This window comes from Corvus moneduloides, chromosome 2, assembly GCF_009650955.1.
Source record: "Corvus moneduloides isolate bCorMon1 chromosome 2, bCorMon1.pri, whole genome shotgun sequence".
Lineage (NCBI taxonomy): Eukaryota > Metazoa > Chordata > Aves > Passeriformes > Corvidae > Corvus > Corvus moneduloides.
Window position 1 is genome coordinate 102,092,877 of NC_045477.1, and position 15,027 is coordinate 102,107,903.

The 15,027-nt window shown below is 35.7% G+C and overlaps 1 protein-coding gene across 8 annotated transcripts in view; it reads left to right on the forward strand.

The window, feature by feature from the left end:
• The window catches only part of STS (steroid sulfatase), a 113,323-nt gene that overhangs the window by 56,509 nt on the left and 41,787 nt on the right, over positions 1-15,027 (forward strand). For all 8 annotated transcript variants that reach the window (XM_032100582.1, XM_032100586.1, XM_032100587.1 and 5 more), the window contains one exon: positions 12,660-12,797. In XM_032100582.1, the coding sequence (XP_031956473.1) occupies positions 12,660-12,797 (138 nt within the window). The remainder of the gene's footprint in view (positions 1-12,659; positions 12,798-15,027) is intronic.

The window sequence follows — 15,027 nt, forward strand, 5'->3', positions numbered from 1 at the left end:
CATTTTTCATAGCTGGGTGCATATCAGTTAGCTGTAGAAAAAACTCTAAAACCGATCATGTGCATTTCAGTTTCAGTGTTGATACTGAGAATACTAGAGATTCTTTTAAAATAATCCATGATGTTTTTTGGAGAGAGACATGAAACTTTTTCATGCTTCTTTTGAAATGTATCTTAATTTTTTTGAGGCTGTACCGCTTAGATAAAAGGTGACCTAATTCTGAGTGAAAGCAGCAATCATACAATAAAGCTTATGGCAATATTGATTCTGTATTGCTCATCAACAGACTCGTTCCTATTAGTGAATTTCCATGCAGAGATTTCACACTGCTGAATCACAAGGTTCAAATTCCAGGTGGTAATAAGCTCTTATTGATGAGGTTGATAGAACTGCCCTTTTATTGACTCTGGCTGGTAATTTTTCAATGGTACATTTGACTGCTAAAACAACCACACTATGTAATAGGCAGAGTGGTAATACTACTAAAGATCATTAATTTTCTAGAAAAATGTTGTTTATATTGCATTAAAGAAAGCTTTTTTTTTTCTTTCTGTATAATAATGAAATATAATAATGAGATAAATAATGAATTTTTTAGGGTTAGGGAAAGCAGTAGAGTAATGATGCAGTGATTAGTGAAAGGCAGGCTGGTAAAGTGGTAATTTTGCTCTGCAGCTTTTTCCCTCACCAGTTGGTTGTAAAAAAAGGAATTTATATTTTAATTTAGGATGTTGTTTGAGGAAAACTGATACTGAATCCTTATTTTTCTTTCTTACCATTCTTTTTTAATACTGATGTTTGCAGGGTTTCACAGTGTATTCAGGGTATTTTTTACTAGTTTCAATGCTTTCTTTCTGTTTTTTCTTTTTTTGATTTTGTATACACATTTCTATTTTTAAATCATTCTCTCTCCCTACCAATGAAACTTTCTTTATAACATTTCCTCATGAAGAGCACATTGCAGTAACCATGAGAACACCGAACTGATTTTAAGTTACAGTAGTAAGCTCAGTATCCAAATGAACACCTGACCCCTAAGGGCGGAGTTGCTTACTTGGGATGAACGAAAAAAGACTCCAGGTTAATCAAATTCTTGCCTTAGACAGCATGAAGTTATATTCCACAACTTCAGTGGATCTTGCAGCCTTATGATATCACAAGAGGGGAGGCAGAGCATCCCTCTCTCCCTTATCTCCTTTTTCCTAACCAGCTTCCAGAGAAAATAGAAAGAAGGAGAAAGAGGAGAAGAAGAGAAAAATCTTCCTTTTTAAGCAAGTGGCCTTTTAGCAAATGACTGGATCTATTCATCTATAACGTCACACTTACTTTGTCTACAATTAAGTGTGATTAACTTAGGTCCTTCAGTTTACATGGTTTTATGGTACTGTTGCCATTTCACTGTTACGAGGATAAAAGATTTTGGCTCTTTAGGCTCCTGTATCTCAGTGGTTGAGATAGCTGTGGGTTAGAAATCAAGTTTACTTTCATTTCTGAATTCAGACTGGCATTTAAAAACAAAGAAGGAAACAAGAAAAAATGCAAATATAACTGCACTTTAATCTTAAAGAAAGGAATGGCCTAGCCCAGAAAAGCAGTATGAACTTTGGTCTTCCAGCAAATCCAAAGATAACTTAATGCCAGATGTTTGAAAGAAATTAATAGCTTGGGGTTCCTCATTATTTCTAGTAAAGTCAAGGAAGGTACTAGTTGTGGTAACGTGAAAAGTATAGCCAATATATAGTATTTCAATGTATAGTATATTGCTGTGTAGAAGTAGCAAAGTGTTTCTAATCCAGAGTTCAGTTGATTTTGTCATCACAAAATCACAGAGCATACATTAAGCAAGCAATAAATGAATAATTTTTTATTTGGTTATAATTCAAAGATATATAAGTTATCCTTTCAGTCTGACAAATGAAAAACTGGACATGAGCCAACAGTGTGAATTTGAAGCCCAGAAAGTCAACCATATCCCAGTCTGCATCTAAAGCAGCATGGCCAGCAGGGGGAAGGTGGTGAATTGTCCCACTACTCTGCACTTGGTAGATCCCACCTGGAGTGCTGCATGCAGCTCTGGGGTCCTCAGAACAGGAAAGATGTGGGCCTCTCAGGGCTGGCCCAGAGGATGTCTGTGAAGATGATCAGAGGGCTGGAGCACCTCTCCTATGGAGACAGACTGAGAGAGCTGGGCTCAGAGAGACCCTGGAGAAGAGAAGGCTCTAGGGAGACCTTATTGCAGCCTTTCAGTATATAAAGGAGAAAAAATTATAATAAAGACTGGAGAAAGACTTGATATCAGTACTTGTAGAGACAGGATAAGGGACAAAATTTTTAAACAACAAAACGGTAGATTTAGATTGGATGTTGGCAAGAAATATTAGACAATGAGGATGGTCAGACACTGGAACAGGATGCCCAGAGAAGTTGCGAAAGCTGCCATCACTGGAAGTGTTCAAAGCCAGATTCTGAGTGACCTGATCTAGTGGCAGATGTCCCTTCCTATGGCAGGGAAGTTGGACTAGATGATTTTTGAAGGCCCCTTCCAAACCAACATCAGGAGAGAGTGAGACATGATGTAACCAGCACATCCTACAGAACAAGGTTTGAACATCTTAGCAGGGTATTCTGAGCAAAGTGCTGCTATGATGGCTTTTTTACCAGCATGTTTTTAATACGGCATAAAATTGGCAGTTGTCCTTAAAAAAAAAAAGCCTAAAACCTTTCTACAGGACATTTCCTAAATATTCTTGCCTATTTAGAGCTGAGGTAGTCAAGCTCCATATCCCAAATTTCTCAGTCCAACTTTGTGTGATTCTGCTGCAGTTTGCCAATCGACTTGTGCAATAACCCCCAGGTGCTGCTCATAAAAAATAGACGGCCTAGTTAATGAGAGCTTTGAGGACTTTCTTGGCAAAAAAATACTAGACAATAATATCACATTTACCTCTCAGAATGTAAACTGATTTTTGATGAGACATTTAATTACTTCCCTTGTTATAAACTAACTTTAGCAATTCATAGTAAAAGAGTAGAAGATAATTGTTTTAAATAGGAGGCGCTGGTATATTAAATACGTTACCAGGAAATGTATGCAAACGTTCTATCCTACTGTTACCATATTTACGTGTTGAATCTTGATAACAATAGAGTCAGTTCCTGTGTATATTCCATACTTTTCCAGTGCCTTCTAGAGCAGAAATCTATTTGCTGCATTGTACTTACATCTCTCTGCATGTGATACTGAAACACCAGTGTGTTACAGAGCTATTCATGTAAAATGTGAAGCTTCCAAACATTTCCTGTTCAAAGACATCTGTTTATATACAACTTCTTACATTTGATTTTATAGGTTCAGAAATTATTAGTTTCTAAAATCATACATTAATAGGGAGGAACTAACCCTCTAACTTCCTGTGTATCCATAGGAACAGTGCTATTCCCATAAGAAATGTGCTGGTTGGGGCTTTCAAGTGGTTATTTGCCATCTGTTCTTTGGAGAGTTTACCTTGGCAATAACTCCTATCTTCCCCAAATAGTGTCTAATTACAGTTAGACTAATTTGTTCCGTGTATCTACGTAAATATTTCAGCTGATCTCTGGTGTTTCTGTGTGAATGAACCTTCCTCATCTTACATTTAGCCTTCAGATTTATCCTAAAAAACACATCTCACTGTGATCATTATATGCAAGGTGGAACCCTTTCAGAATTCTGCCTTGCCTTCACACAGGAAAAATGTATTGGTCAATTTTTGTAACTTCTCGTAACAAACAAAATGACACATAGCATTCATAGTGTTAAACCTTTGTGAACTCAGATTAATTAGTAATTTCATATTTAACGTACTCATTTTATTATTTTGTTATTATATGAGTCCAAATTAGAGAACAGGGAAAGAAATGAGCCTAATGATCTGATGGCCCTCTCTGATCTCATGACTCCACCATGTCTTAGGGGCATCAAATACATCTTGGCCTAAGAGGAGTCCTCAAGTATTTCCAAACCAATTTAAAACAAGAATGACATATTTCTCTTTCCAGGCCTCAGACCAGAAAAAGGCAGATTTTCTTTTTTCCCTCGTAGGCATCTGTTGTGCTACTGAATACTACTCTGAAACTTCAACAAAACTCTTTCTGAATAGGCTGAGAATATTTTTTCAAGAGCACTTAGATGAATTAAGGAATCAAAGTGCAATTTCATAAGATAGTGAGTTACTAATCTATCATCAATCTATCATTGAGCTACTAATCTATCATCAATGAGAATGGCCTGTAAAATTATTTGCCTTCCCTTCAGAAAGGATCCTCTGGAATTTAAGTCAGCATATATTTGTCATATTTAACACACATATGTATACCGGGGGAAAAAAGCACCAAATCATAATTTGTGCCTCTCAATGTGTTTGTTTGTATTTTTTCTTTTCCTAAATTCTGAATGTCATCTAGAGAAGACAGAGTGGAGTCTACATCATTAGTGGAAAAGTCCCTTGTGACAATTTTCACAGTCAGTTTTGCCTTCTTACTGGTAGTAACAGTGTCTGTATAGAGATTCATTAACAGGTAACATGTTTTGGAGATGGTGATTTCACAGTAGGCTTTGAGTGTCTAGTAGCACTTAGTCACAAAAACTGCTGAGTTCTCCAAAAGCAATTAGAGAAGTAGGTGAATTAACAAGTCTGCATGGTGATTGTCATGTCAAGGAGAAAAAAAAGGTGTCTTGTGTATTGGGGGTGAGTTAATGCACATCTACTTTCATGTTAGATTAGATTTGCATGATTAAAATCAGAAAACCAGGAAATTAAATTTATTGGTATTTCATGAGGAATAATAACTCAATCTTGATAAAACTCCTGTTAACCTTATGGTATGTAATTTATAACAAGTGTTTAAAACCTGCTTCCAAATTCAGCAAAGATTAAAAAATTTGGCTGCTGAAAGACAATAAATGCTTATACTCTAATGTCAGACAGTTTTACCACAGTTTGAATTTTACTTAATAAAAGTTATAAAAATGAAATAAACAATTGGCAAATACTTTGAAGTTTTCAGAAAAGTGCAGAGGATTAAAATGGGGGGGTTAAATTATTTGCCCTGCTTTAAATTCTTCATAATTCTTCATACTTTAATCTGGCAAAATGTTGTCATTATGCATTTGGATCTAGGACCATATACATATTCAGTTTAAAACTTAGTCTGACATTAATAAATGTTTAAACCTTTGAAGACGCAGAGAAGAGTTTCTTTTATCACTCCACATTTATTCAATCAGTCACAATCGGCATATATTGGAATGATAAAATACCTGAAGCCTTAACTTCACCTGACAGTCTAATTCAAAATTGAATAGTATCCCTCAGTTGTCACTACAGTTTGCCAAGGTCACACCTAAAGAAATCCCTTTCATAGTTTGGAAGAAAACATGGGAGATCTCAAAGTGGGAAATAAGACAATGTCTTTTTCATTATGCATCTTAGTTGTATGTGTGAAATGGCATCTTAGATATGTGAAATATGAAGATGCAAATTTACCCAAAAAGTTATCACAGCTGTCATGCAAAATGCAAATGCAATGGACCCTCCTAAAATTGCATGACTATCTCTCATATTTTAGCATTTTAAGCAGGATAAAAATCAAGATTTACATTAGAAATACATAGACTTATGTTCAACAGATGTAAGGTCTAAAAGTGAATTTCAAGCAATGCATTTATTAGGTAATTTAAATACTAATAAGGAAATAGCCACTGATTAGTTATACTTTTTGACCTGTAATAATCCATAATTAGTGTTGTAGTATGGGAAACTTTTCTATCCTGCATTGTCTATATTGCTGATATACTTACAGGTGTTCAGACATCTAACTGTTTCTTTATTATGCACAGGTATTTATACATATCTAAAGTATCATTCCAACTTTCATATTTAAAAAATAATTTGAACCTATATGAATAAGAAAAATAAGAGATATGGTACTCATCTCTAGGAAAAACCTTATGCATAAGTCATATTTGGTTGATTTATTCAAAGCTGTTGAGCAGTGTGGGTACCTAATCTGCTGTGCACTATGCTGAAAATTTATCCCAAGGTTCTGAACGACACATTATACTTATAAAACTGTATAAACAGTCATAAGAGAATTTCGAGTTTACAGCTATATGGCAATGCAAATCCAAACAAAAAGCAAGTTCACACTGACAGCTTAGCTGACTCCACATCAAAGTTGCCTTGTTTTTTGTTTAAAAAACTGCCCTTTTCTGAGCACTTCCGCTGATTTACTTGTCCTGCTCTGAGTCTAGGGGAATCTAACAGAGAAGTGTTTGATGTTCTACAGACTATCAGGACCTAACACCTTCTTATCTGATTTCTAGTAGTAAGTAGTTATATCTGGGGCAATTGCCTCACCTTACTTCACTTTGAAAAGAACACAGGATTTTTGGGACCAAATTCTTATGATAGGTGAGCTGCATAGGAAAATAGATACTTTTTGCTTTGTGTACACTGTATGTAAATCCCACCCTCAATGTATCTACAGCATGAGCAGGTGGAGCTGGATTGTGCCTGCACTAGACTTTCAGTGGAGGATTCATCAATCCTACCATGTTTAAAATTGCCAACAGTGGCAGGTCTGAACTGTCTTCTGAGCTGCAAAAAGACTGTCAGCACACCAGCAGAGACAAGAAACCCACTTCAGACCAGATCTACTGTGGTCCTTGACTGAATGTCCGTCAGTAGTGTGTGTCTTAGTTGGATTCCCAGAATTAGTCCTTAAATTTAGACTTTGAAAGAAATCAGGTCACAAAATCCAAGAGGGCTTTGCTATGGAAACATAAATATGTTAACTGTCCATGATTGGACTTACTGTAAATATGCACTCCTGTTATGAATTAAAACACTAATAGAGATGTGGTTTTTCATAACCAGATGCTACTTTTTGGCAGAATGTCCTGTTGACGTTGGAGATCCCACTTACCTATCATAGCAGGAGCTTAGCACATTTGAGACTCCAGCTTTGTACTTTCGGAGAAGACTTCATTGTATGGATTATTTCCTTGGTATTTTCTTTAGAAATGGTAGCACGGTAGTACTGATTCAAGGCTTTGTACTTGAAGCTACACTCTGCCTTCTTTCTGCAGGAAGAACCTTATACCTTTTGTAATTAGTTATGCATCTGTTTTCTGTTCTAGTCAAAGAGTTGTACTACCTAGTATTCACTCTCACATTTAAGGTTCATATGCTAATGTCCTCGTTATGAGAATCACTTGTCTTCTTAGGTGGATGTGTTCCATTGACTGGCTAGATAATGTGTCATAGCATATCTCATATCCCATAATGCTTTGTCCCAGAATTTCCACTTTACAGTGGTTGTGTTGTAGCTCTGAATGTTAAACAAGTTGCATGCAGAGTTTATGTACTGTTCACCATATGTGCAGCCACTTCTTGTGTTGATGTCAATGGTTTTATTATTTTCCATCTTTACCTCAAATATTGTGCTCAATGACTAGGTCTGAAAGTGATAATTACTTCCCTGCTGCAGAGACAAACTGATTTACATATTTATCAAAGGGAAACTGGATGGCTCTGAGCATACCACAGGAACATTTGCATATTTATAACCTGAAATGTACAAAAGCTAAAATTAAGATAGGGATGTCTTGGTCTTAGTTATAAGCTTGTTTTAATACAAAGCTTTTAGTCAGTGGATTTTGTAATCGGATCAGTGCATTGAAATGAAGTATCTTTTCTTCATCACAGTAAATCAACATAGAGATTAAAATGATTGTTAGCTTGTGAATGATGCTATGCAGAAACTGCAACGTTAAGTTTTCATAAGGTGAAAATCTTAGCCTTTGAGCCCTGAAGAGATGGTTAACTGTGGCAAAACCTTAAACTGGTATAGCAGAAAGGGGCTCCCAAAAGGTTTACTATGTAGTAAACCTATGGGTATATAGTTGAATGGCATCAATATATTTTCTGGGAGAAATCTGGGTTTCCAAATACTTATGAATGTAGCATTAATTTGTGGGATTTTATGCATTTATTCAAAGACTTGCCACTCAGAGAGGTGAATGCCTGGAGCTGACTACAAGTTGTGATTCTGTTTAATGATGCTGTTCAAAACCAAACATGAGCAGCAGTATCAAATTCTGAACAGCAAATAAAAGAACAATCAAACTGGCTCTTCTAGGCAGTGACGTGATGGTTTATTTTCCCAGGCTGATCTATTGGAATCTTTGTTCAATAATTGTCTCAAGCTTGCTGTAAGTTTCTGGATACAAGACAGGCATGTGAAAGTTTACTGTAGTTGGAAGAGTGTTACATTTACAGGAATTTCCTTTATTGTCAACTGTCTTTTCCTGAGACAGATCCTTAACTCTCCTTCCAACATGTTTTTTCTTTGAATCTGGCAAACTGCTTTAAAGCTTTCCTCACAAGTAGAGAGACTATTTTTTTCTAATGCCCAGATTACACAGAGGTATTCTGTTTCTCTGTCTTTTTATTCACAGTTTCATCAATATTCTAAATTTTTTTGAATTAATACAAATAATATTTCTTTCCTACTGATTTGAAATGATGGTAAACTAATTTTGAATAAAATGCATTTGTTCATATGCTTTTCTGACTAAACCTTTGAACACTTTTCCAAATCACTAACACGTTTGTAAACACGTTACTGTTTTTTTGGTGTTTATACCTTGTTTACAAATGAATAGTCATTTTTCATAAACCCTATGTCTTCATGTAGATGCATACAGTAGGAGCTTTACATGAGTCAAAACTCAGAAATCACAATCATCATTAGCGAGGCTGGTTCAGCTACCATTCAGGCTGTGAATAAGCAGCATGGCACTGTGTTTCCTTCCAAAAAACAGTCAATTGCTCTTCTCACTTTCACATGGCTATCATTCCACTGAAATTGGCATTTTCATATTCAGAATGAAACAATTCTTTATAATTTTACACAGTTTGAAGCAAGAATAGAGAGCAGAATATAGAGAGCACTCTTCAGTATATTTCAGAAGAAACTTCACTTGAATTTTGGAATACTGATGTACTAATTAAAACAAGTAACATCTTAATGCAGTCCTCAGTCTGTTTTGTGTCTTAAAAAAATATAAATGGAAGAAAAATGTCCAATGATCTAGCACCTTTGTCTGCTACAATGTTAGTCACCTACATTGTGGAATACATTCCTAGAATGGCAATGGTAGGTGTAGCTTGATCTGAAATTCCAGTTACTAAATAGCTGCAGAAATTATGCAGCTCCTTCAGCTAGATTGATTTTGATATTCAGAAATGTTGTCTTTCCAAATATGTTCTGTTTAAATCAGAAAAAAATTAACTGGTACCATCTACATGGATCAGTACAGCAGTTAATTTTTCAGAATGTGGCTTTCAAGTGAGGTATTTTAGTCTAAACTCTTTGCATTTTTATTGATAATTTCCTACTCTGGGGATAGTAAGCTATCATTGCTTTAACAAAGCCATGGTTTTCCTGAAGCTTTGACCTATTCATCCTACAGTTTCATATTCTGTATAAACTCTTTACATCCAAAAATTCTATTGAAATTTATATTGCTTTCTGCAGCCTGCAATAGAACTCACAGGGGACACTAAGTCAGCTGGAGCCCCATTCTTCTAGTTCAAGAGCACATGACATATGACATACTTCCAATCATATTTTATGGGTGAAGCAGTACAATTTTACCATCTTCTCTTACGCAGACATCATTTATCTGTTCACCACACTCATTAAAGTGTGTTGCTCATGGAGTTGCATGTCTAACACTTTGGGTACGATTCATCTTACTGTCCTTGATGTCTAATATGAAAGCATTTATTTTTCAGTTATTTGCCTATCTTCTCTTTTTTAGTCAACAGGTAAAAAAGGTCTTTTTGCTGCTGTGATTCACCTCTTCCCAGGCAGCTAAAATAACTGGCATTGCCTGTGAATATTTATACATCAATTTTAATTTAATTCTAAAGTCTCTGAAATATACAGAAGTAGTGAGAGTGAAGGAGTTAAAATTAAAAAAGAATATTTTTTTAATAAGAAAACAGTAAAAGATGTGTTTTGTCTTCATGATAGTGTTTGCTTCCAAAATTTGTATAATATTGAACAAGAAAGATAACTATTTATAGACATCCACAATGCACTCTTTGCATATTTCTGCACTGGTTACCATTTAGAAATACTGGTAAGTGAATGTATTTCCTGTGTTAACAGTAGTCACATCATTCAAATGTACTTAAATGTGGCTTATCTTCTGCTAGCACACACACTTTTCTGTTTATCTACAGTTTTCATTCTAGTAGGTGCCAGTGTTCAAGATCAAAATAAAAATGGAAGGTTTGTTTGTGAATGTGTTGTGACTGCCACACTCTGACAATAATGTTTTTTGAATTATCACTATTAGTCCATCTGTACTGAAAAGTGTTGCTGCTATGATAAACTGTCATTTTAGCATTCATTAATACACCTAATGTAGTCAGTCTTCTTTGTGTTTAGAAGTCCTTTTGAAGGAAATGGAAGTTTTACCATTGAGTTTAACAAGTTTGGATGAAAATTTCTGTGCATTTTATTTGGGTGTTTTTTTCTAAAATGGGAAGCATTTGAGTGTCAGAATTTTATATTTTTTTCAGGGCAAATCAAGTTTCTCAACCTTGTTACCAAAAAAAGTCATCATAATGTCTTATATTTAATTTTAATATGAATTTTTAATTTTATGTTTAATAATCTGTGATATCAAGACACTCCTCATTGCTTCTCCTATTTTCCCAAATTAGTTGGGAAAGCAAAATGGCCATTATTGAATGGTTGCCAATGCCTTTGTTCACCAGAGATCATTTAATGTGATATACTGAGTGCAACTCACATTTTATTTTCATTTTGTTTTATATACAGGATGAATTTGAAAGTTCAATTTCATCACAGAAAATGGTGTGTGTAAAAAAATACTGTTGTGCACGTCACTGCACATATATTTCTTTGCACAATACCATTTATTATTATTGTCATAGTGTCATAAAATATAGCTTGATATAGGTTGGGAGGGAACTCTGGAGGTCATGTGGCTGAATACCTACACATAATGTCCTAATTTATCTTTATACTACACTTTTTTATCAGCATTGACACATTTCCAAGAGATATTGTAATCATTTAGCAAGTACATTCTCCAAACAATTTCAGAAGCCAATGGGAAATTGCCTAGTTCTTTTCTGGCACTAAGTCCACCTTATGCAGCAAGCGCATGGCTTGTCAGATGGATCTGCATGATTTTCCCTCAACCCACAAACTTTAAAATGTCAGCCTCTGTAACAGATTTTCTCAGCTCTGTTGGGAAATTTCAACTCCCACAAGGCTTCAAAATTTACATAAACAAATTCTCCTACTCTTACATTTCTTCTTTGCTCCTAGTTTACAAACAAGACCAACAGGTATCACTTAAATTTAACTGCTGATGACCCAGTCATTTGAAAAATGAAGACAGTCAACCTTTTTAAAAAGGCAGTTTTAGAATGATATAACATTAAAAGACAACTAGAAATAGTATCAATAAGTAAAGTAGTTACTCCTTATCCAGAAAAAGAACATAGCAACAGAAACAATGATCTGAAAACCATTTAGAAGGCTCTGTATTTCAAAGTTCTTATCTCATCCACTTTGGCACAATAATTGGGCATCAGATGACATGGTGGACAGGTTAGCAAATCAAAATTAACATTCAAATTGAACTATTCGTGGATGCTTAAGTAAAAGAATAAAGATTAAATGGTTGTGAAGACAGAATTATCTTTGTATGCTCTGAGATCCCTAAAGGACAGGTTCATTGTCAGGCTGATGGGAAGAATTATAATCTTAAGCTTTGGTCATTTTCCAGGACAAATAATTTTAGATTCCTCATCAGTATAAAATTCACTGGAGCAAGTTACAAAGAGCGGCTTCACTCTCATTCATACAGAAACACACTTTAAAGAATTCAGTCTAAATAGGTTTCAGTGTAATTTACATAACTGCAATCCACAGTGCCAAAGTAGTGTGAGGAGCCTTTTGTGAAAATGAAACAGGAGTCCATGGTGCCTTAGAGGTACAAAACATATATCCCTGTGGATACTTCTTTTAAATGTGTGCACCTGGGTGTGTTAATTACCTTGCACATTTTGAGTTTAGTTGATTTTTTTCTATATGATGAGCTATTAAAGACTAATTATTAGGTTTGATAATGAAACCACACATACGCCAAAGGTGCTACATATATTCTCTTACTTTTTTTTTTTTGTCTTACTCTAACACTCACACTGAGATTTTTGCCATGCTGCCTCTATAGGTTGCTAGGCATCAAGGTTTTACCCCCAAACTGTGAGATCTGCTTCCAAAGGTCACTTGCTCTCTGTGGATTACCTCTTTTCCCTGAAGTGCACAAATCCTCTCATTCTGTACTTCAAGAAACCCTGCAGCAATCGAGTCATGGTCCTGATTGCTACAAGCCCTATGTGGTTGTGCCCTACTGTGTGCTGCATGGGCCAATTGGTGTGTATAAGAGAGTTTATGAGAAAAGTGGTCTCAAGAAGGCATAAGGACACAAATATTTATATGTGCCAAAGACCTCAAAGCTTCAAAGCTGCCTTTTTTTTTTTTTTTTTTTTTTTTTTAATACCTAGGGCAAGTTCTGGATGTGCTGAAGAAACATAATCTGAGTGAAAAAACTCTTGTATACTTTACATCTGACCAAGGAGCTCATGTTGAAGAAATCTCCAGTGCTGGAGAAGTCCATGGAGGATACAATGGCATATATAAAGGTGAATATTCTCTGATTGTTCTTGAAAAATGCGAGAAGAAAGCATCTCCTTGGGTTTGCACCACAACTGTAACTATGTGGCCAAGGTCAAAATCTTCAATCTAATTGAAATAAAGTAAGAATGTTTGTTTTTATTCTTTCTAATGAATTTCAATGAGTCTTCTTGTCTCTTTACAAGAGATTAATTTCTTTTCATTGTTTCACTAGGTAGAGGCTGTGCTATGTTCTCCACTCATATTTCAGGGGTCAAGATCAAAGAAATCCAGTAATTTTTAAAAAGTCATTCACCCAACTTGAAGCTTCTAGTTGTAGAAAGAAGTAAACTGTCCTTAGGTCTGAATTTTTTTTCTTTTTTTTTATATATGGCAGAACTACAAAGTCTCAAAATCAACTACAAATCCAGTTGAGCCTGGAAGGCATCTCCCAAGGTCTGCAGTCCCAGCCCCTGCAGAACAGGGTCAGCTATAGCACATTCCTCAGGATTGTATCCAGTCAAGTTATGAAAATCTCCAGTGATGGAAACTTCACAGCATCCTTGGGCAACTTTCTTTAGTGTTTGATCACACTCACCATAAAAAAAAAATTTCTTATGTTTAAATGGAGTTTTCTGTGATTTAGTTTGTGTCCATTGCCTCATATCCTGTCAGTGGCCTCCCAATGAAAAGAGTCTGACTGTCCTTTTTACTCAGGTACACTCTTTACCATGTGTCCCTACAGATGGTAAGATCCTGCTAAGCATTTTCTTCTCCAGGATAAACATCTCTCTCAGCCTCTCCTACTTAATCATTCATCACCATCCTTTGAACTCATTCCACTATGTCCAAGTCCCTTATACTGGGGAGTCCTGCACTTGGACCCACTGCTCCACATATGTCTCACCAGGGCTGAGAAGAGAACAAGACTTGCTGGAAGCATTCTTCCTGATACAGCTCAGAATGATATTGTCCTTCCTTGCCAGAAGGGCACATTGCTGGCTTATGTTCAGCTGGTTCATTAGAACCCTGCAGTCCCTCTGTGCAGAGCTGCTTTCCAGACAGTTACTGCCCAGCCTTTGCTTTGCTAGAGGTTACTGCTGTGAAGATGCAGGACTTGTTATTTCCTTTGCTGAACTTAACGGGGTTCCTTTCGGCCCATTTCTCCAAGCCTATTAAGGTCCCTTTGGATGGTAACACAACCTTCCACTCTTGCCAGATTTATATCATCTGCAAACTTCAAAAAGGAAAAAATACAGGCATATAGAGTAAGCACTAACAATAGTGAGGTTTTCAAGCAATAGGACCCCACAGTTTTTAGTCAGTAGGTATCTGTCTGAGAAATGACCCTTATATTTTAAGAGAGCTGCAAAGGAAATGGTTCACAAGAAAAACAAGGAGCGCCAAAGTCATGAGGTCTGTATATCAGATGGGTCCCCTTGGGCTAACACCAGAGTGAAATGTGTCTCGAACATTAGCACACAGGCCTTGCGTAGTGATTTAAGTAATTAAGGAACCATATGGTTACATATCTGTAGCTGTAGGCACAGCCTGAGGTGTTTTAGAAACTCTAAAAAATATTTGCCTTCTAGAGTGCCAGGCATAAGGTACAGGATAAATGAGAGGAAGCAAAAAATACTCTTGGGAATATGTTTTCTTGAGGAACTCTGATTAAATGGAGTCTTTTCTCTCAAGCCTTGCAAAATTTTGTATTCATACTTCCAGTGCAGAGAAAAACTTGAAATAGATCTTACCTGGATTAATAAAAAAATCTGATTGATAGGTTTAGTTGGATAGTAATGGGGCTTCTTTTCAGAAAAAAAGTAAAAATTGTGTGTTTTGCAGTTAACATCTATGCTGTGCTGGCAAATTTAATATACAACGGGTCAGAAAATAATCAGAATGTAAGAAACAAAATGATTATTTGGTAAGAGATATTCTTAATAAAATTAAAATAAATTAAGAGACCCATGCGATTAGTTGAATATACTTTTAACATTTTAAAATACAATGAATTCTGCTTTATCATCTACTCACTCCATCTCCAAATCAGTCCTTAATTTAACAGGTATATTATACATAATTTTCAAAAGGACTGAAGTGGAAATGGTCAATTAATTGCATAACTATCTATTTTCATACATAGGAATTTATTAATATTAAAAGTCATGCGTGATGAAAAGTGTCCGTTCGTCTCTGGCAGAGTTAATGAGAAGCAGACCTGTGAAGCGCTGAGACTCAGGCACTGATAAGCAATGT